This window comes from Typopeltis vanoorti, chromosome 20 (genome assembly GCF_054136105.1).
Source record: "Typopeltis vanoorti isolate ZY-2024b chromosome 20, IOZ_Tvanoo_1.0, whole genome shotgun sequence".
Taxonomy (NCBI): Eukaryota; Metazoa; Arthropoda; class Arachnida; order Uropygi; family Thelyphonidae; genus Typopeltis; species Typopeltis vanoorti.
In genome coordinates, this window is record NC_143568.1 from 57,438,216 (window position 1) to 57,461,050 (window position 22,835).

At 35.1% G+C, this 22,835-nt stretch overlaps 1 protein-coding gene across 7 annotated transcripts in view; it reads right to left on the reverse strand.

Moving 5' to 3' along the window:
- LOC150095460 (MYG1 exonuclease) overlaps positions 1 to 22,835 on the reverse strand; it is a 160,198-nt gene that overhangs the window by 134,163 nt on the left and 3,200 nt on the right. For 4 of the 7 annotated variants that reach the window (XM_090410743.1, XM_090410747.1, XM_090410741.1 and 1 more), the window contains exon 2: positions 8,314 to 8,376. The exons of the other annotated variants lie outside the window; for them this stretch is intronic. In XM_090410743.1, coding sequence (XP_090266869.1) covers positions 8,314 to 8,353 — 40 coding nt within the window. In that variant the 5' untranslated portion in view covers positions 8,354 to 8,376. The remainder of the gene's footprint in view (positions 1 to 8,313; positions 8,377 to 22,835) is intronic. 7 annotated transcript variants of the gene reach the window in all.

Genomic DNA, 22,835 nt, shown 5'->3' on the forward strand with positions numbered 1-22,835 from the left:
AGCAGCAGACCTTAAGTCACTTCCCTTCATTTATCAAAAATCAGTGTTACAACCACTAGTAGAATATTGCAGTATAGCCATATTGAAATAAATAAGTGTTGAAAACATGATGAAATTTCCTACAAAAATAAAACTCGGGTTTTCCATCCCACACATAGACAAATCGGCCCTTCAGAACACACACAATTTACAGACAAAAATTACTAGCGATGGTGGTGGTAGATGGGGTTGATGCAAGTGATTGGTAGTAGTGGAGACTGAGAGTTGTACAGTTGGTGTCCTCCTGCGATGAGTCTTCAGACTCCTTTGAGGTCACGAATAATAATAATAATAATTGTAGCTAAAAATAACTGCAGCAATCCCTAGGTTGGGATGCCAGGCTTTAATTGATCAATAAAATTTAATAGTAATGACTGCCTTACCATTGCAAAAAATTTGTGAAATTCTTATACTCAATTGTATTAAACAGATTGTATTATATAGCAAGAATGTGCTAAAAAAAAGCGATCTGGAATATGCGGATGCACAAAATATATTTAAGGATAGAAGTATGCAAGAGATGGATTACATTTCATGACAGAAGAGTGCAGGCATTAGGAGAAATTTGTTTTCAGAGCAAACTGAGTGTGTTGGGATACGAAAACTAGAATTGCACAGGTGGAATATTGCAGGGATAGATTCATTGGGATAGTGGCTTGAGAAATAAGAGGATCTACACAATATTGTAGAGCCAGGTGGAGTATAAGAGAAGTAATAATGGCTATAAGAATACTGATAATACACTGGTTTTTCTATATACAAATGCTTAGAGCATTAGAATTTTGGAAACGAAATGTGGTATTGATTGCTTGTCTCTCCAAAGGTTGTTGGTATCATTGAAACTTAAAGAGGGTGTTCTTACAGCAACAGAAATCAAAGGATTTAGCATAGTTCAGCAGGATAGGGAAGGTAAACATGGTGGTCGAGTGCTACTCATAAGAAATGACCTCTGTGCTCTCCGTGGAAATGAGGTATTTAGTGGGATGTTGCTACAGACCAGGGAATATAGATGGTAATAAGCAGGAAATGCTTATGCAAATTAGTTTGACACAAGTGAAAGTGAGCAATTGTTATGGGAGATTTCAACTATAGCAATATAAACTGGGCAGTGGATACAGCATGCAGTAATAAGGGAACTAAATTTTTTTGATTTCTTGAGGAACAGCAGCCTTAGGCAGCATATGGTGGATGAAACACAAAGATCGCGAGTTTTCGATTTGGTCATAGCATCATAGGATCTGATTGTGACTGAGATGACATACTTGCCTGTTGGTGAGAGTGACCATACAGACCTGACTAGAAGGATGAATAGGCATGTGGATGTATCAAAACAGAAAGAATTTATGTGAAATGATAAGAAAGGCAACTATCATAGACCTGGAAACCAGTTTACAGCAATACGATGGATGAAAGAATATGAAGGAATAGGGATAATTAGTACCTGGGAGATACTTAAGAAAAAATTGTTGACAGACTATATACCTTAAGTGAAGAAGATAAAGCAATTTGGAGTCATATGGATGACAAAAGGAATAAAAGGGGAAATGCAGAAGAAAAAGAGATTTTCTTCTGCAATCCCAAAGATATGGAAAGCATATAAAGAGAGGTGGAGAACAGTTGCATGAGGAATATAAGAATCAGGCACGGAAAGGGACTAGCACTGTAATCCAAGGAGAATCCCAAAGGATTTTTTTGCTATGTGGCGTACAGGAGAAAAAAATGATAGTGGGCAGATTACCTTGCTGGATAGAGAGGTAGAGATGGGAATTGGGTGACCAAAGCAAATGACAGTTGAGCTATTTAATAATCACTTAATTAGTGTTCCATCCTGGTACTACAGTCATTATTCCTATAAGAATAATGACTGTAATACCAGAATGAAACATCCTTATTCCTATAAGGATAATGACTGTAGTACCAGAAGTGAATGAAGAGGATCTATTCCAAATCATGAGTAAGCTAAATGTAAATAGGCAGGAAGACTAGATAGAATTTCACCATATGTTTTAAAGTAATGTACTATGGAACCAAATGAGTGTGCCATTAACTTGGTTGTTTAATGAAAGTCTTGCAATGGGACAGGTTCCTGAAGAGTGGAAAGAGGGTAAAATAGTATCATTGGTATCAAACTATACGGCTGTTTTTATTTCTTCTGTAGTTGTTAAGATTTTGGAGAAATTGGTAAGAACTCATATAAAGAATGGGTCAGACGAGGGTAATATTATTTATGCAGACCAGCAAGGATTTGTTAAAGGGTGCTCTTATTTTAGTAATCTAGTCACCTTTTACAACAGAATAACAAAAGCAGTAGTGAGGGTAAGGCACACACTGTCAATCCCCCCCCCCAAGACATTTGACGGGGTACCACAAGATATGGGTTCGGATATCAGGTTAGTGGTTTGGATTGATGACTGGAATGGCTCTCTGATAGATTTCAGAGTCTTATATGTGGGGGGGGGGGGGAAGCTGTATAAGGGAGTAGGAAGGTTACAAGTGGATTTCTACAGGGGTCAGTCCTGGGACCATGTTTATTTGTTATTATGTTTATCTAGGTGCAATAAACTGGCATGTCTATGTTAACCAACCCATCAGGTGAGTTAACATTAGATATTTTAGAAATCCTGCTCCCAAGATCAAACATGGAACTTTTCAAGCTACATTAGACTTCCAAATAATGAGGGTGGTGTTCTCTTATCAAAAAAAAAAAAAAAAAAAACATTCTTCTTCTGCCTAAAGCCATTCAAATCATCCAACAAACTACACAATGTTCAGATATCCCAAGCCTTAAAAGATGAGCAATAGCCAAAAGAGAAACTAAAAAGAGACACTGAGAAAGCTGGGGAAAATTTGTATCATATCTAGGAAATAACATATACAAAATAAGACCCAATGCATATAAAATACTAAAATACATGAATGCAGATATAAAAGAAACTGCAAATATAAATTGTGAAATAGATTAAAAGCATTCTTGTATTACTTCACAGATCTCGGGACAGATAATACTAATATCAAAAAAAAATACACCAATAACTTACAAAATGCTTTAACTGCTATAATAACAATGAAAGAATTAAAGGGCAACCTAAGTAAAATAAAAAAAATGGCAAATCAGCAGAAGTTGGGATAAACTCCAAGCTGTATAAATTTGCTGAAAAAAATTTCATCAGAGATTATTAAAATTTTTAAATAAAATACATACAAATGGACAAATACCAAAATAATGGAATACAAGTATAGTAATACCTATATTTCAAAAAGAAGATAAAACAAAACCTGCTAATTACAGAGGTATTAGTTTATTGAATACATGCTACAAAATATATAGTAGAACACTTAATGAAAAATTGAAAATATACAGTGAAAAAAATATTATTAGAATGTCAAAATGGATTTAGAAAAGGATGCTTTACAATGGATGCATCCTTTTGTTTAAAACAACTTATATAGAAAAAAAAGAAGAGAATTTTATTTAGAAACTCTTTGTTTATAGATTATGAAAAAGCATTTGACAAAGTAAAAAGATATATCAATTCTTTGTAATATATCAAACAATATATACCTAATATTTTACTACATGCAATATTGAATATATACAAAGATACATACATACATACATACATCTTCAAGGCCCACTCTTCCTAATTGGGTTGTGGGGGCAACAGCTGCAAGAGGAACTTCCATTGGTCATGATCCTCTGCCACCAAGCTCAGGTGTTCTAGTGGGATTCCCAAACGTGTCCACCCAAGGTTTCGGATATAATCTATCCAGCGAGTCCTTGGCCTTCCACCCTCTGGCTTGGCAAAGAGGGCCTGCTGAGGGAGCCTCTCTTGTGGAATTCTGACCAGGTGCCCGTACCAGCGTAACTGTGATCTCTCAACACGGAGAAGCAGCGGTTGAGTATTGAGGGTTTCCCGAATTGCAGAACTTCTGACTCTGTCGAGTTTTGTCAGCCCCGCAACCCCTCGAAGGAACCTCATTTCAGCCGCTTGGATTCGTGTCTGCATTCTTTCAGTCATTACCCAACTCTCATGACCATAGGTAAGAATGGGGACATAGACTGTATTGAAGACAGCCAACTTTGCCTTCTGGCTTAACTCCCGCTTCAATACTACCGAACGGCCAAGCTCCCGCAATATTGAGCTTGCTAAGCCAATTCGAGTATCTAGCTCTACGTCCCATTTTCCATCATCCGTGAATATGGACCCAAGGTATTTAAACTTCTCCACCTGTCTCATTGGGACTCCACTTACATTTAGAGTGCACTGGGATGGTTGTCTTGAGACCACAAATGTTTCAGTTTTGGCCACATACAAAGATAATGAAATAAAAATAAAATAAATGAAAAAATGTCTGAAAAACAAACAATCTATAAACCAAGGAGTAAGACAAGGATGCCCTCTTTGTCCAACACTTTTCAACATTTATATTAATGAAATATTAATACAGCGGAACACCTTAAACAATCCAGGTATAGAAATTTCCCAGAATAACAAAACAAATATGCTATTATTTGCAGACAATCAGGTAAAATATCAGATAAGGAAGACAATTTATAAAGAGTAATATATAATTTAAACATTACAGTAGAATTATTTGGAATGAAAATATCCATAGATAAAACTAAAACAATGGCATTTTGTGGACAAACTCCAGTTAGAAGTAAAATAGTTATTAATAATAAAATAATAGAACAGATAAATACTTTGTTATCTTGGATGTGAAATATCATATGAAGGAGAAAAAGACAAAATTAAAAACTTCAAAATTTTTACAGATTATGACTGATAAATAGAACACTCAATCCAAATATAGTACAAAAAGAAACATAAAAATATGCAATACTTTAGCAGTGCCTACATTACGTGGCAGTGAAATTTGGGCAACAAGCAAAAGATAAACAAAGAATAAAAACAAGTGTAATGAAATTTATGAGAAGAACTACAAATTCACATTATTAGACCAAAAAAGAATAGTTATTTTAAAAGAAATAAAAACAACATCAATTACAATTATAAACAAAAATGTATAGAACATGTAACCTGAATGGCCAACACCCAATATCCTAAGCAAATAATAAAATATAAACCAATTGGAAAGAGAAAGCCATACAGTCCTTTTTTGAGGTCTGTATGGCTTTCTCTCTCCAATTGGTTTATATTTTATTAGATGGATAATGAGATTGAAACAGAACAATATGGTCTATATCTCAATTAGAATTATGATGATGATGGTGGTCTCTTCAACTATTACAATTTACATAGTGAACGAGAGTGCATTCACTATACGAAAAATGCAGCATTACAACACAAAATTGCTAAAGATATATAAAAAAAAGAGTTTTTACTAAGTTCTACCTAGTTAAAATTCTAACTAGTCTCTCATGAGAACTGACAGTTCATAACAAATATTAGACCAGCAAAACATAAAAGTATTAATAAAAGGCAGACATTGGGTAGAACAATAGTGAGTGCACAGGATGTCAAAATTTTGCAGGATGATTTGGATAGTTAGGAGGACTGGGCTAAGGAGAATGGATGTCAATTTAATGTTGCAAAATGTAAGGTTATGCATTTTGGGGTGAAAAGATTAGCAGCAGTATATCACATTGGTGGAACTGTACTCCAGGAGGTTGACAAGGCCAGGGATTTGGGAGTGTTAGTGGATAGGGAGTTGAAGTTTAGGGGTCACATCGCAAAAGTGGCTAAATCAGCTCATCAAATCATTTGGTTGCTGAAAAATACTTTAATAAGCAGAGACAAACAGGTTATTGTTTCTCTGTATCGAGCCTTGATAAGACCACATCTAGACTACTGTACCCAGATATGGGCACTAAGGTTTCTTCTGGATGGGGAGGAGGTGGAGAGGATCCAGAGACGAGTGACCAAGATGATAGCAGGTCTATGGAATGAAACTTATGAGAACAGGTTGAAGATTTGTGGGTTGCAGAAATTGGTTGATAGGTGGAAAAGGGGTGATATGATTGAGACATTGAAATTACTGAAAGGTTTTTATAAGATTAATTTAGAGGATATTTTTGAGAACAGGACTGGTGATGGGAGGACTAGGGGCCATACATGGAAGCTGGGCAAGAGTGTAGTTAGCAAGGGTGTTAGAACTAGGTTTTTTAACTTGGAGAGTGGTGAATGAGTGGCTGCCAGAGTCTGTTGTGAGTGCCATGACTGTAAATGAGTTCAAGGCAAAGTATGATAGATACCGTGTGAATGTCGAATAGTTGTTCTTGACATGATGTTAGGGCCTCCCTCAATGAGTCTATGGACTCCTTGGAGTTGCCCATAATAATAATAGGTGTTACTTCTGGGAAAGTTTTTGGCACAACAGAAGATATGCCCTCAAGACTAGATAAATCCAAGATATTCAGGATTCTATCTTTCTAACAAAACACTAGAGAAGGCATCAGGAGAGCTGTTCCTAGTAATGTAGGAGGTAGGTGATTTGCCATGGTTATCAATGCAGAAAGCCAGAGAAGAATAACGCCAACAGGACTCCTTTTTTGGGAGGATAATAGTATAATCAATGTGTCCATTAATTGGATGGCAGAATTGGTGCAAATTCTGCCATTTCAAGAGATTTTTTTCTTCTTCTTCATTTGGAATTTTCAAGATCACATTTGGATTTACTGATAGTATGTGAAGTGCAGAAGTTGCAAGCTTCAGTGTGGGCTGATTATAAAGATATATTTTGGTCATGAGATACATGATGTGCAGAATTTTTATGAACTGCCTTGACATACCAGCTGGAGGACAAAGCCTGTAGTTGAGTAGTCTGCTGAAGAAGCAAATGGATATTAAGATATTCACTACATTTACAATTATCTCTGTTATTTAGTCAGAGCAGATGTTTAGATCAGAGAAGAGAATTGAAAATCGGATCACAGAGAGAGAAGTAAGGTCAGAGACATTCCATTAGGCATCATTATAATGCTAAAGGATACAAAAGATTATGAATGGCTGGGTGAAGAGTATTCCATAAAGGGAACTAGGATGAGATTGTGAGTTATGAAGAGGAGAACTGACATCTACAGCATATGTGTAAGGAAAGGTCAAGTGTGTTAGATGTTAGGGATTATATAATACTCTGGTAGGTAGATTAACTATTTGTTAGGTCATTGTTAATGGCAGTGACCAATGATTTTTAGGGGAGGGGAGGAGAGGGGTCTCAGTTTATTATAATTATTATTGTACTGGCATCAACATCCGGAGTCCAAAGACTCACTGTGTGAGGTCAATACTAACTATCAGCACAAAATACCTATCATACCTGTACTTGAGCACATTCACCAACAAAACACTCACAGCATACTCTAGCAACTCCTAATCATTCACCACTGTCAAGAGAAAAATCTAGTCCTCGTACTCTTGCTAAACTGTTCTATACCTTTATATCTTTATCTTCTATACCTTTCATCAAATACTAAAAAATTTCCTTTACATCAATCCTATAAAAATCCTTTTATTAATCTGTATTTTTCTATCATATCCCATTTCCTCTTATCAACAAACTTCTAGAGCCCAAAGAAACCTTCAATCTATCACCAAAGGAAACATTCCACAGGTTGCTCACCTCTGGATTTCCCCCCCCCCCCTCACACCACTTCCTCATCCCAATAAAACCCACTTATGCAAAGTAATACAGATGTAGTCTCATTACATGCTTCATGGCAAAGTTCCTGATATGTTTTAAGATGAGGACAAATTAACTTTTAAGATTAGCTGCAATTTTTGCTGAATCATATCTACAAAAGGTTCATTCTAATACATTAGTATTAGAAGCATGGATGGGCTAAAGGTTACATGATCTGGGAAACCTGATACATGGATTAAACAAGGAACCTTTTCTTCCAAACAAAATTTAACCTCTAATAGATAGATGGAAGGAGTTGTTAACTATAAAAGGAGTGAGAATTCCACTTATGTAGAAATTCTACTAGAAAAGAAAATGCATCCTTCTTCATCAGACACTGCATACTTCCCTACTTCAAATACATCATTCACCATCAAAAAACATCATTTTCCAACTTGTCAAACGTTAAGAGAGCAACCATTCACACATATGCTTTGCTACTTACTACCCAACTTGCTCTTTCTATAGTCTTTGACAACTATATTAATTCTCTTTTTGAGTGCATTATCTTTTGAAAGTAATTAATTACACTCTAGGCAGAGGGTGGAGAGCATCTTTAATGACAACAAACCAGATGGTTACACATATATACAAAACAATGCATATAAAGAAATTCTGTAAAGTCTCTACCTTTCTGTAGTGCTGAATTTTTAAAATGTTTCCAGATCATGACGAAAAGCTTCAAAGATGAGTCTGCAAAATGGTAAGAAGTCAAGTTTCGAGATACAATTGTTAGCTATATATGAAAATTGTTGTTTATTTTGACGCTCCCCCCTTTAAATATCAATTTTGTGTAGAACAAAAGAAAGACATCTGTCTACAAAAAGCATACAAATTTAAAACATCTATTTGAAACACTATCATAAATTGAGGCCTATCTTGATGGTTGATAATTCTTTTGATGAAAATGTTGGCAATCACTTTATACAACTTAATGTATAAATTGAAAAACATTCATGAATTGCTTCAGGATGAAAAATGTGTTACAGGACTTACTGCCAATGGTAGCAAGTAGGACTAACAAAGAAAATCTAGCTGAGTGAATAAGAATCAATGAATAAATATTAGTTGTTCAATCACTATACTGACTCTGAAATTCTTGACTACAGACTTAGATTATTTGATCAGGTGAATTACAGGATTGAGTAATTTACTTTTGCGATGGAATGAGCTAATGAATTTTCATTTGATATATGAAAAATTATGCATGAAAAGATCAAAGCACATTAAACAACTTTGCTTCAAGATGTTCTCTTGCAACATTAAAGATTCCTGATGAATCCAGTAGCTAAGAAAGAGACAATAATTGGCAGTCCTTGATTTCCAAAACTTTTGCAATTTAGTTTTACTTTACTGTGAGTAAAAAAATTCTACATTTTGCAACTTTGAGAGTGGTACTATTGTATGAGGGTGGTCAGAAAAGTTCTCGGCCTCGACCATAAGCACCTGGAACAGAGAGGGGGAAGAAGTGGATCCTTAGGAGAGCCGAGAAGTGAGCTTGCTTCCATTTGAGGAAGTGGATCCTTATGAGACCAGAGAATGAAAGAAACGATTTACAACTTTGTGTGTTATTACAATTTTAACACTGTATTTCTGAAGATGTCTCTGTGACCGAGACAAAACATTAAAACGATTAAATTTACTGTTTAATTATTTCTTTTTGTACTTGTACTGTAGTTATTCCATTAAATTGTCTCATGAGTGTGCAAATGAACACCTAAGCCTAAATATTCGAACACTGCTTTGTAGGCAATCAGTATATGTATAATGATGTTTACAGTATTTAATTAAATAGATGTAAACTTAAATATTTTGTTTTAAATTAGCAGTTTGTTATTAGTGCATTTATATTGTGCAAAACAGCACAACTGATTGTTTACAGTTGAGTTATTTTTATATAAAATACAGTTGCACATTGTAAATATATTGTATTTATGTATAGCAGTAAATTTCAACAAAGTGAATGTAGTAAAATAATCGTTTGTAAGTCAGTATATTCAAAATAATTATCAGAATTTAGTGTTTGTGTATGTTTAAAGTACATCAATTAAAAGACTTACATAGTTCACTAAAATTGAACTAAGACGGCAGTTTCTTTCATTTTGTGACTGAAGTGGAACAGCAAATGCTGTGTGCTGGAGCATGCACAAGTGAAAAAACAAGGTACCGTAACAATAAAATGGCTGAGAAGAGAGATACAAATACATAGAGAAAGAAATTTTTGGAACTAGTTTGAAGTTTGATTAGTAGCAGTATTTCAGAAAGAAGTTTAAAAGTTATTTAGCTGTTATGTTACAAAAGTAACTCGAATAACAGCTGTGGAAGAAATTTATAGGAACATTAGAACTTGATAAATGAAGTTTCTCGTATAGAAGGAGAAATGTTTATAAGTGTTTTGTTATATAATCACTGTATTATATTAACAGTGATTTAATGGCTGTTTCAGAGAATAGATACAGCAAGTTGATTTTTAAGTGTTTGATAACTTTTCCTTGAAAATCTTTCATACAGGAAAAAGTTTGTAAATCTTGAAGTTGAAACGTTTTTGTGTGACTTTTCTGCAAAATAATTTAAAGAGGAATGCTAGGAAGTGTTTGAAATAGAGGATTTTACCATCCAAGTCTGAACTCATATTTCTTAGAAGGAATAGGAGGACTACAATTATTTTCACAAAGATTTATTGCAAGAGAAAAGTGATAAGAAACTATTTCCACTGTAGAGAAAATGGCACTGTTTTATTCAACTTTTATTTTAAGCACAGCTGAGTTTGAGAGGAATTTTTTTTTTTTTTCTATCATATTTTGGACCCAGATAAGAGGTGATGTTTTAATTATTTTTTTATATTTTAAGATTCTGTTATTGAAGTTATATTTAGAATATTGTACATTTTTTTAATGTTATTAACCCTTTGACATACAAATTATTTTTAAAATTGGAACAGATAAAACTTACGCGGACTTCGTAACGTCTGCGATACGCCAAAATCAATTTTGGTGCAATAAACAAATGACGTGTCACAGACGTCTTTGTATGTTAAAGGGTTAAATTGTTTTTCATTTTTATTTATACAGGTGTGTGGATTCCATTTAACTAATGACAAGATTTTTTTGAGGGGGTTTAAGATTGATTTTTTAAGAATATGAGAGAATTATTATAGTAAAATACATATATCTGAGATCTTACTTGAATGCTTAGATTGTAGTATAGAAATATGATACTACTTGCAGACTATTTTTACAACTAGCACAACTGATGAATTTAATAATTAAACTTGCTACAACTTGATATAAAATTACATGGTTTGACATAAGCCAAAGGTGCACACTATCTTAACTGTTATTAATCAGATATTATTATTATTATTAATAATAACAAAGGCTCATTGAGGGAGGGCACCTACTCTACAGCTCTCTGTCTCCACCACTCAATCCCCCATCTACTGCCCACCACCACCATCACTAGTATTTTCACAGATAATCACAACATCTATGCCCACAGCAAGATTCAAACCAGCAGCCTTTTGGCTGGAGAGTGGATACATAACCATCAAAACAAAATCATCAAACTGCTGATATGCTTCCTCCATGGATATATAGGATACATCGCACATGAAAAACTTTCCAATATTAATTTTTTCCTACTGTTGCATGTATTTTTTATGTTATCTATAATTATCCTTAAATTGTACTTCTTTAGTAATGGAAACACTGCTCATACCTTTCCTTGTATGCCTACTCAGTACTTAATCTTCTTTGTGCTCTGTGGCCATCACTTAGATTGATCACATGTGTGAATTAGATTAACAAGGGGATAATCTTTGGCTAGAGCCAATTCCCTTGTTACAAATATCTGGAGTTACCTCCTCGTTAGGTTCTGGAAAATTTATTTGTTATTGCTGCACCATCCCTTAGATTAGAAAAGCTTCTTAATCAAGGAGTTAGCTCTCAGACAGACACACGGTTAATCGTTCTATTAACATACTTAGTTCAAATTAGCTAAATTTCCTGTACCAACTCTAGTTTGCAGTCGTGGTCTCCGCTAAACAATTAAATTCCACTCAAGGTTCTAATTAATAAGTGGTGCATTGGATTCATTTATCAGGCAACTAGTTAGGGAAAATTACAAAGGTTCATTTATTAAATTCATGCAATACACTTTCTCAGCTAAGATAATCACTTTCTTCAGTTATAGAACTTAATATAACAAACTATAATTTATATAGCTGAATCTTGTCATAAGACACTGCTATCAAATCAATTGATTGTCCTTTTGTATTCTTTGATCTACAATTCCTTCCAGGCATTAATTCAATTAACTTCACGTACGATTATACTATAACATACTAAACATGATTGACATTTACAATACATTAGACTATGCTCCTGGATCTGTAACACTTTGCTATTAGACTAAATACTAAAGTCTTGCCTCTTACATAATATGAGCTCTACTAATGAATGTTCTTGTTCACTATTATACAATAATTCTTTCTTCCACAACAAAAGAGACTAAGGTTTGTACATTACCGGATCGTTAAGACTTCTTCAGGTCTGTCCCTCAATCTTTAATTTCCTTTACAGCTTACTCATTCTTTATCCTGACAGTCGTCTCACCTGGGCCTGGTTTGGAGCTCGCTATCGTGACTTATCTTCTCCGATGTGGACGAGAAATGGCTCTGCTTAAGTTGGTCCACGTAGTCTAGCATGACAGTCAGCTTGCGTAGATTTCCTCTGTATGCTGACGAAATTGCCCACACCTGACTTGCTACTTGGCCACTTATCTCCGTCGAGACATCGTTCCGTTGGCTGGGTTCACCTACACATCTCTGGGAACAACTCAAGCTAGGGCCCTCGAGTGAACGGGCGGTGATGTTGAACAGGAGAGGACGAGGAAAAACTGGAATCCAAGAGAAAAAGTCCTCTAACTGGGGGAGCCAAGTCTTTTTATATTGCACCTTTAGCAGCACCCCTTCTGCATCACACCTTTTTGCCCGTTACCATTCTTCTCTCTTAGCATCTTCTGGGAAGCTCGCACGCGCACCGTTCGTATGTGACTGCCGTAAGCTCTGCTGCTAATCCGAGCGTCTCGCTCACGTACCTTGAACTCATAATTTTACACATTAACATATATTTCACAAATTATTATTCCCTTGTTAAACATACAAAGATAGGTAATATTCCTTTACACAGAATCATTCAATGTCAAGATACAATATCTTTAAGGCTTTCCAGTAATTTACAACTCTACTTATATACAAGTATATCCTTGTTAGTGTGTTAAAGCTTGCTAAATCCCGAATGAAATATTTCTTAGTGAAATCTGTTTATTCAAGATTTAACACCTATTTTTTTAACTTCAAATTAATCTGTTATTTGTCAGGTGTAACTGCATCAATACCTGATGAAAATGATGCACCCTAACTGCATTAATCCACTTAGATATTGGTTGCCCACTAGATTTTTTTTTCTGCCAGTTTACAACCAAATCATCTGTTTTGCTAGCCTTTCCTCTCCCACTCTCTTCAGATGACCATACCATCTTAGATTGCCTCTGCTAACAAAGAAAAGTTTGCTATCTTCACATCAATTATGATTGTGCCATTTGGTCCTACCTTAATTTTTCTTAGAACTTATGTCTGTGATTTCTGCATTTACATCAAGTATTTTATTTCTAATCCCACTCTCAGGTCCCTAAATTAAAGTTGTTCTGAACCATGCTGGTATGTTACTAGTGTAGTGTTTTAGTTCATTTTTTTCATCTTATTCCATATAAATTTATGTAACTCGCTCCCCATCATACTCCAGGTTTGTTCATTCTTGGCAAAATTGTCAGCCCAACCCATTCACTATCCAAAAATATACCTAATACAGGTTGGTCTCACTTTACAAATTTTTGGATCAAAATATGTATTTTAAATTGTGTGCAGTGAAGGCGATTAGGGGGAGTTTGTGGGGAATTACGCAGTATGTGATGACATAATGATCAGTTGGAATAAGCCTCAGTAACCACGAACCTTGGCGAAGTGAGTATGTTATTCGTAGGTTTCTTCAATTACACCAGATTTTTTATTTTGTTTTCTTTTTAAGGGATTCGAGTGGGTAGATGTGGACAGACACAGTGAACTAACATTTTTATCTCAATGTTTTGAGAAGACTGAGTGATAGTGTGTGACAAAAACGGCCAGAAACGTGGAGTAGCGGAGATTAGTAGCTGCACGACAACAGTGCCCCAGCTCATACAGCCTTGTCTGTCCAACAGTTCTTGATGGAAAACAACATGCCTGTTGTTCCCCATCCTCCCTATTCACCCAATCTCTCTCTCTCCATGTGACTTTTTTTTTTATTTATTCCCCTGGATAAAGAAAACCTTGAAAGGGCAGCGATTCCAGAACAGCAGTGGAAAGAAAAATGGGGGGGGGGGTGAATTGACTTGTATGGAGAGTACTTTGAAGTGGACTAGAACATGGTATTATAAACTTTAATAATTTTTTTTTAAAAAACAATAATTCCAGTTATTTTTGGGTACCCCCTCATATGAGGTGCCAAATTAGAACTTCAGTTCTTATGTCTGATAACTTTAAACTGTTCCTACTAATAACTGATAGTGCTTGTATACTATGAAATTATTTGTGCTCTGACAATGCTAGTTAGAAAATGACTAGAGACATAATTAGCAGTTTTTATTTTAAAATATCCATTTTGTTCATTTGGTGTTGTGAATTATACAGCAAAACCTGAAATGAAGAGAAACAAGAAGATAGTTAAGAATGAAGGTAGATTAAAGACTTGGTCAGCATTCCAGTTTGCCATTTTTTTTTAACATGCTTTCGTTATCTGATTGACTACCTGTATTAATCAACAATTGATATTAATCAGCAATTTATTAACAATTGCTTCAGGTTTGCTGATAACATTAAGAAAACTATATATATATATTCAGAAGATGCTTGTCAAGATATTTTATCATTAAGCAAAATTGATAAAGTTAAAGAGGGGAAGGAAAAAGTCATCTTTCACAAGAAAACACACACCCATTTGTTCATACAACCCATCCTCCATATCGAATCTTAATTAACTGTTATCGCCTCTCAAAAGCCATCACCTTAGTATTTCCTTGATCCACACCTTTCTGTCTACTTTATTATAACTACCAACAGCTCTACTTCACGACAATATTAACATTCAAGGAAGTGTGGCTTTATAGTAATTTGTTTCACTAGAAAGCAAACAAGTATATAATTTCTTGAATAGAAATTATATACTTGTTTGCACCTATATTTTAAAAAAACCCAAACATGAGAAGTCATATGACAGTGTGGAGCAAATGGTTAAGGAGAAAGAAAGAGTTCAACATGTTTCTTAAAATGCTGGTGGTTGCATTTATTAGGAAAAACAGTACAGGGAAGAATGTTCCAAAGATCAGGGGTAGTTGGAAGAAGATGAGAAGTTGAATCTGAAATGTCTGGTGGAGTGGACTGTGTATTGATGCTGACCAAAGGCTGCTGTTGTTCTTATTTAGAAGAATGGTAATAACAGTTTGGTAAAGAGATATAATGTATATGTCTTTATATATATATATATATATATATATTCAAGATACCAAGTAATTTTATATAAACTCATGGCAGTGCCACTCTAGGCAACTTTCATGAGTTGCCTCAGATTTGCATTACGTGCAGGTGCAAACTTGACTTACTTGTCTGTTTGCTCACTTGGGAAATAGGATTAAAAACCAAGTTTATATAAAATTACTTGATATCTTGAATACATAATATACCAAAGTTAAAAAACTTTCTACACACACACACACATATAGACAAAATTATTATATTATATAATAATTATATTATAATATAATTATTATATATTTTTGTATAATGTATATACAAATAATGTACTTTTATGGTCCTGAAAGTACATTATATATAGTCATAATGCAAAAATAGGACATTATGAGAAAGTGACTGAAAGTAGTTTATGAGCCATTGGGGGTGGGGGTGGAATTGTCCTCTTTTGCAATAAAATGAAGAACTCTTAGGGAGATTTTGGGTGCAACACCACAAATGTGAGAAGAGTATTCTAAGGTTGGTCATATTTGGGATTTATAATGCATTAGGAATTCAGCTGGAGAAAAATACTGTGTTGAATGAAAAGAATATAAAGTTTTTTAGCAGGTGAGAAGTTTATGAATGTAACATATTTATTGCATGATAACAAGATGTGACAGTCAGCTTAAGAGAAGATCCATCTTCAATGGAAATTTGAACATTATCTAAAGTAAGGGGAAGTGAAATAGGCTCTGGGTAATAAGATAGGAATGTGTTTGGATAACAGTGTTCAAGACTGATTCTGAAAGATCTTAAAGCTTAGGCAGTACAAGGTTTCTTAATTGGAGAATAGCCCATCAGCAAAACTATGGATAAAATTTGAAGTTAAGTCAAGGGATGTTATAGGATGACATCCTTATTAACTTTCTGATGACAATTCTCCTCCAAATTAATTGGTTATTTGAAAGGACTCCCATATTATCAGATCTTATATTTCAATCAGAGTTCTACATCACTACACTAGTGGCCAAAATTATGGAAACCTTTTGGAAAAAGTGTTTTTGAGGTTTGATGGCTCACAACACCACTTTTTTTTTTTTTTGGTGTAATACCATAAAAGTATATATCAATGGAAAGAAAATGTAATCAAGAATGTAATGCAATAACTTTTATGAAGGATTTTTTATTATAAAGCAGTTATAAATAAGAAAAGTGAAACACATAGAAAAAATGAGATATACAAAAATTCTCACAACGTGAGTTAATAGATAGTTGGGTAACCTTTAGTGTTAATTACGACCTTATAACGCCTTCCCATGGAGTCAACCAAGTTTTTTAGTTCTGCAGCTGTTATAATGTGAAACCAAGATTGAATTATTGCTTCTATTAATTGGGTTTTATTGGTGAGTTGCTTCTGACTAACAAGTTTCTTTAGTCGGCTCCATAGATTTTCGATTGGGTTAAGGTCTGAGCTATTCCAGCAGTGGAATATGATTATCTTGAAACCACTCTTTGCACACAGCAGCAACATGACATGGAGCTGAATCCTGTTGAAATATAAATGTTTCATTATCTTAGAAAAGATCACGTGTGAAAGGCTTCAGTTTGGGCTCAAGTATTTCATTTATGTATTTTTGGGCATTTATATTCCCATTAATCATGCAAACACCTTCTGATGTTTGCATGATTTTGATGTCATACAACCCCAGATCATAACACTAAGTGGGTGTTTCACAGTAGGTGTAATGCAATCAGGATGCAAATCTTCTCCGATTCTTCTCCTTACGTATTTTATGCCATCACTACCAAACAGGAAGATTTTGGTCTCATCATTCCAAATAACACTGTCCCATTGTTCCGCTGTCCAGTTAACATAGGTTTCAGCCCAGTTTAATCTTTTCAACCTTTGTTTGAGAGATAAATATGGCCTTTTTCGTGGAATTCTAGCATCTAGACCAAATTCCTGCAGTCTGTGCAGACCAGTCCTTGCACTCAACTTCACATTGTATTGCGCCATTTCATCTTGTATACACCCAGATAATTTTCTTCTGTCACGTAGGCAGAGTCTCTCAATTCTTCTATCATCACTTGCTGTTGTGCACCTTTTCCTGTATTTACCAGTCTGGTTTTGTAGTGACTGAGTCTCCTTATACCTCTTCAAAAATTTCGAAATTCCACCTTTGGTTAAGTTTACACCAATTTTTCTTCTAATTTCTTCATAACTGTAGCCTTGTTCACTTAATACAGGGTGTCCCAAAATTCACACAAGATTTAAATTTAGCGCCATTTGTGCGATAGGTAAAGTGTTGCCAAAGAGAAAAAAAAAGACCGTATGACAGCTGACAGTTCAGGGTTATTAAAAATGGAGCGCTACACAAAAGAACAACGCATTTTCATTGTTGAGCAATATTTTAAAAATAATGAAGGTTTGGAAGCTACAGTTCGCAATTTTCGTACAAAATATGGTCAGAATAGTGATTTAACTTCATCAACTGTGAAAAGATTAATTAAAAAATTCAAGGAAACTGGATCAATTAGTGATCTTATACACTCTGGCCATCCTTCAACAGAAAACATCGAAGCAGTTCGTGAGTGTTGCTGAGAGTCCAGGAACACTCTCACGAATTCGGCACCGTGGTCTTGAATTGGGCATTTTAAGAAGCTCTCTACAGCGTATTCTCATGAAAGATTTGCATCTTTATGCTTACAAAGTTCGATTGACTCAAGAACTGAAGCCTACTGACCACACATAGCGAAGAGAGCTTGTTGAATGGATTATGGAACAACAACAAGTGGATACTTATTTTTCGAACGAACAAAATTGTCTTCAGCAATGAGGCTCATTTTCATCTTGATGGCTTCGTTAATCGACAAAATTGTCACATTTGGGGTTCAGAAAATCCACGAGTGATTGTTGAGAAACAAATGCATCCACAACGTGTCACTGTTTGGTGCGGATTTTGGGTAGGAGGCATCATCGGTCCATTCTTCGAAAATGCGGCTGGTAAGGCAATAACAGTTAATGGTGCTCGCTATCGCGACATGATAATCCAGTTTTTTTTTGTGCCTAAATTGCAAGATATGGATGTGGACGACATGTGGTTTCAACAAGACGGTGCCACATGCCACACAGCCCGAGAAACAATTCAATTACTGCATGAGTCATTTCCTGGTCGTGTAATTTCCCATTTTGATGATCAGAATTTGCTGCCCAGATCATGTGACTTAACACCATTGGACTTTTTTCTTTGGGATTTTTTGAAGTCTAAGGTTTATGCCGACAAGCCCACGACCACCCATGCCTTGAAGAAGGAAATTGAGCGCTGTATCAACGAAATTCAGCCACATTTATGCAAAACGGTCATGGAAAATTTCGACAAAAGAGTGTGTATGTGCCAGCAAAGCCGTGGAGGCCATTTACCCGATATGTTATTCCATGCATAACCCTATACTGTATACTTTATGAATCAGTAAGAAATTACAATTTTTAATTAAAAACCTGTGTTTTCTTTCAAAATTACTTCTTGCTTGAATTATAAACACCCTTTATAAACATAAAGACATACATCAATATACTTGGGTAGCAAGAGGATGGAAATCCATATTAGATATCAAAGTTCTCTTTAGATGTTAGAGTTCACAGAGGATATGAAATAAGTAGTGACCACTTCCTTGTTAAAATAAAATTAAGATTACCATCTAAATGGCTACAAATAACAAGAAGAAAGAAAATATGCTATTCCATGCATAACCCTATACTGTATACTTTATGAATCAATAAGAAATTACAATTTTTAATTAAAAACCTGTGTTTTCTATCAAAATTACTTCTTGCGTCAATTTTGGGACACCATGTAGTACTATTTTACATCTCTTTCTGGGCGACCAGTCAACTCTTTGTGCACATTTCTTTAATTTTATTACGTTTTACAAGCTCACTAAATGAAAGAACAACCAATCAACTTGATAGCAATCACATAACACACTGACAAATGTCCTCCTCTCAGCTCCAATACATGAGATCAGTAGCTGAATCTTACTGGCTCATTGCCAAAACAAGATGACACCTGATTGGCTCTCTAAACACACATGCTCATTGGCTACATTCAAATGAAGGAAAGCTACTTCATATCAACCTAAGTTATGCTTCTTTTTTCTGGTTATTTGGCTATAACTTTTCATAGAATACAGATAATTGAATAAATTTTGTCGCATTACATTCTTCATTAAATTATCTTTCATTGATATATAATTTTATGGTATTACACCAAAAAAAAAGTGGTGTTATGAGCCATCAAACCTCAAAAATACACTTTTTCCAAAAGGTTTCCACAATTTTGGCCACTAGTGTACTCACTGTATCAATCCACCTAGATCTTGGTCTTCCTCTGTGTCTTTATTCCAGCAATCCTGGCAAACAGTTGTTTTGCTAACCTTTCCTCTCCCATTCTATTTACGTGAACATACCACAAGATTAGTTCTGTTAATACATTCATAAATGTTAACAATTTCAAATTCTTTCCTAATGTGAATACAAAACCCAGGGAGAATATTCCAGCACTGATGAAGCCATCCAATATGACATGCAGTATGTGACCAGAGAAGAAACCAGTTGGTTGATTAGAGGTTTACTGGGGGGACATCTAAGGTCATATGGCAAGGTTACAACAATACTCAAGGTAATGATAAACAGCAATGCAGAGATAATTAATATATGTACAAAAAAAACCATCAAAAAAAATAAATAAATAAATAAGTTAATCAAAACCAGTATCTACATCTAAATGGAATATATAATCAAATATGTTTGTATAAATTATTTTTAAACAGTAAAATATTTCATGCAGTTAATTGAAGTTTGATAAGATCTGCCTGAGAGTATTTAGCTCAGATTAGTAAAAAAATTCATTCGGTTCTTGAACTGCTGGCACTGCACCAGAACATGACAAATGTGAGGCATGTTATACTGTTCACACACAGGTGGATCGCAAACCTTAGTGAATACAAATATGTAACATGACTGTGACCTATGCAGAGACTAGCAAGAACAACTTCCTCTCTTCTATTTCTACATTGGCTAAACTGCCTGCATGCAATTTATTTGTCAGTGCTTCTTGCTATCATAACTGCCAATGGGTTATATCTGGTATCACAGTATTTCCCAACCTTTTTGATGTCGCGGACCCCCTCTAGCGAACGTTAATATGTCGCAGACCCCCTGTAGCGAATGTTAATTTACTGCGGTCCCCATAAAATTCAAAATGGAAATTTTTTATATTTTACATATCATAAAGATGAAGTAATAAATTACAATTTTACAACGTCAAATATATCATTTATGAAAATGCAATACTGTTGTTATAAATGGAGATATTCAGAAGAATATGAACATATCAATTAGGCCAGGTGTGAACAACATAATAAGATAAAGTTTAATGAAAATAAACTATCCTGCAGACCCCCTTTGAATTACTTGTGGATCCCTGGGGATCCATGGGCCACAGATTGGGAAACACTGTGGTATCATGTAATCTAATTGCAGTGTATACACAGGCCTGAAAAACAGTAATGGAGGAAAAAAGTATCAGCTGCATCCATAGTCTCATTTCTTTCAATTCCAATGTGCTGGGAAACCAGCACAGTTGAATATTACAATCTTCAATTTTACAACAGTTTTAGAACCTCAAAGCATTGCATCTGGATTGTATGCAAGAGATCAGATGGCCTGTAATAACTCTATGAGTCTGTATAAATCATGCAGGTTATGATGGTTAGTTTCCTTTCATTAGATTTTGCAATTAATGTTGGTGTGTACGACTGAGTGCTATCACCTACATTCATCCTATACATCAATGATCTTTCCCAGACATCCAATGCTATTCATAGTTTTGCTGATGCCATTACTCCCCTCTTATTTTCATTATCAAAATATTACAGGAAAAAAGACATGCCTCTCTTGATCTCTTTCACTTTTGACAAAATTATTTTTGGCAACTAGGATCAGTTTTCTCTTCTTGAGTTAACTTTCACATCTAATCTATCCTCGATATAAGCACATCATATCCAGAGCCTATTTAGCCTCTAAAATTCTTCTCATTCTATTCTGTTCCACAATGTTCATTTTTATATTTATTCCATTTACTCTTCAGACTAACTCCCTCCAATTGCTTCCCTATAGATGCTCTGTTGCTGCATTATGTCTTGTCTATAGGCATTTCCATGGGCTCTGCTCCACTGAACTGGCTGCTACCATCCCACCACTTTCCACTAATCACATAACAAACAGCTGCTGCTCAACACCCTTATATAGTTCAACTCTAAACTTATCAAACCATCTTCTCTTCCTTCAACACCTCTGTTCTTTGTCTGTCGGTCTTCTCCAATGATTACAACCTTCACGTGTTCAAATCACGCATCAACAAATTCCCCACACTTACGGCCTTTCATGGGTAGAGCTGATAATAAAAGGGGAACTAGATGGCTTGTGTCCAAGTTATTCAAGATTCCTAACGTGCCTCAGAACAAATAGCAAGGATCCTCCGTATATTCAATCTATATGCTTTCTTCAAAGTTCAGAAACTGCCTTCTGTCTTCCTTCCTACCATCTACAAAGGATAATTACCACCTCTTTCCTTACCAGGTGTCTATCAAGTACTCTGCTAATATCAACTTTGCTATATTGGACAGACTGGCCATTCTACCTTGATTAGAATTGAAAAACATCAAGACTATGTTACATTTTTGGGATCTAACAAATCCAGCCTTGCTTCTCACACTATTTACACTAGGCACAGAGTTTTTTGGAATCAGATAAAACTTCATTCCAGCAAGTTCTTTTCTCTCTGGAATGAAGTTTTGTCTAGATATAATGTCAAGGAAAAGATGATCAAATTCAATCATCTTTTCCTTGAAACTATGAAATTGTCTGAACCTGAACCCATCCTACTGCATGCCAATATCCAAGTTTTAGGAAGTGATCACTATTAATTGTTCATAAATTTTTAAAATTAATTATTTTAAATAACTTTTATCTACACAACTTTCTACAATTGTTCCTTTGACTATTAATAGTATAATATCATTATACTATTAATGTATAAGCTGCTATTATGAGAAGGACACTGACCTGCAGAGATAAGAGGGTTATCATTCCGTTGTATAAGTCTCTGATCAGACCACACTTGGACTATTGTTCTCAGATTTGGTCCCCAGGATTTGAAGGGGATAAATTAACCGTGGAAAGGATACAAAGACGGATGACAAAGATGGTTTCAGGACTGTACAAGGATAGTTATGAGGATCGGCTGAGAGAATGTGGACTGCAGAGTTTGGTGGATAGAAGAAGGAGAGGTGATATGATTGAGACTTTTAAACTGTTGAGAGGTGGTTACAGGGTTGACACTGGGGAGTTCTTTCGCTTGGTTGATCAGCGGGAAGGAGTGATGACAAGAGGCCATCCCTGGAAGTTACGAAAGGAAACTGTGAGCAAGAGGGTAAGGAGTGGTTTCTTTGTGTGGAGGGTGGTTGAGCCGTGGAATGCATTGCCTGATGGAGTGGTGGGAGCGAGAACGGTCAGTGGGTTTAAGGAGTGGTATGATAAACTTTG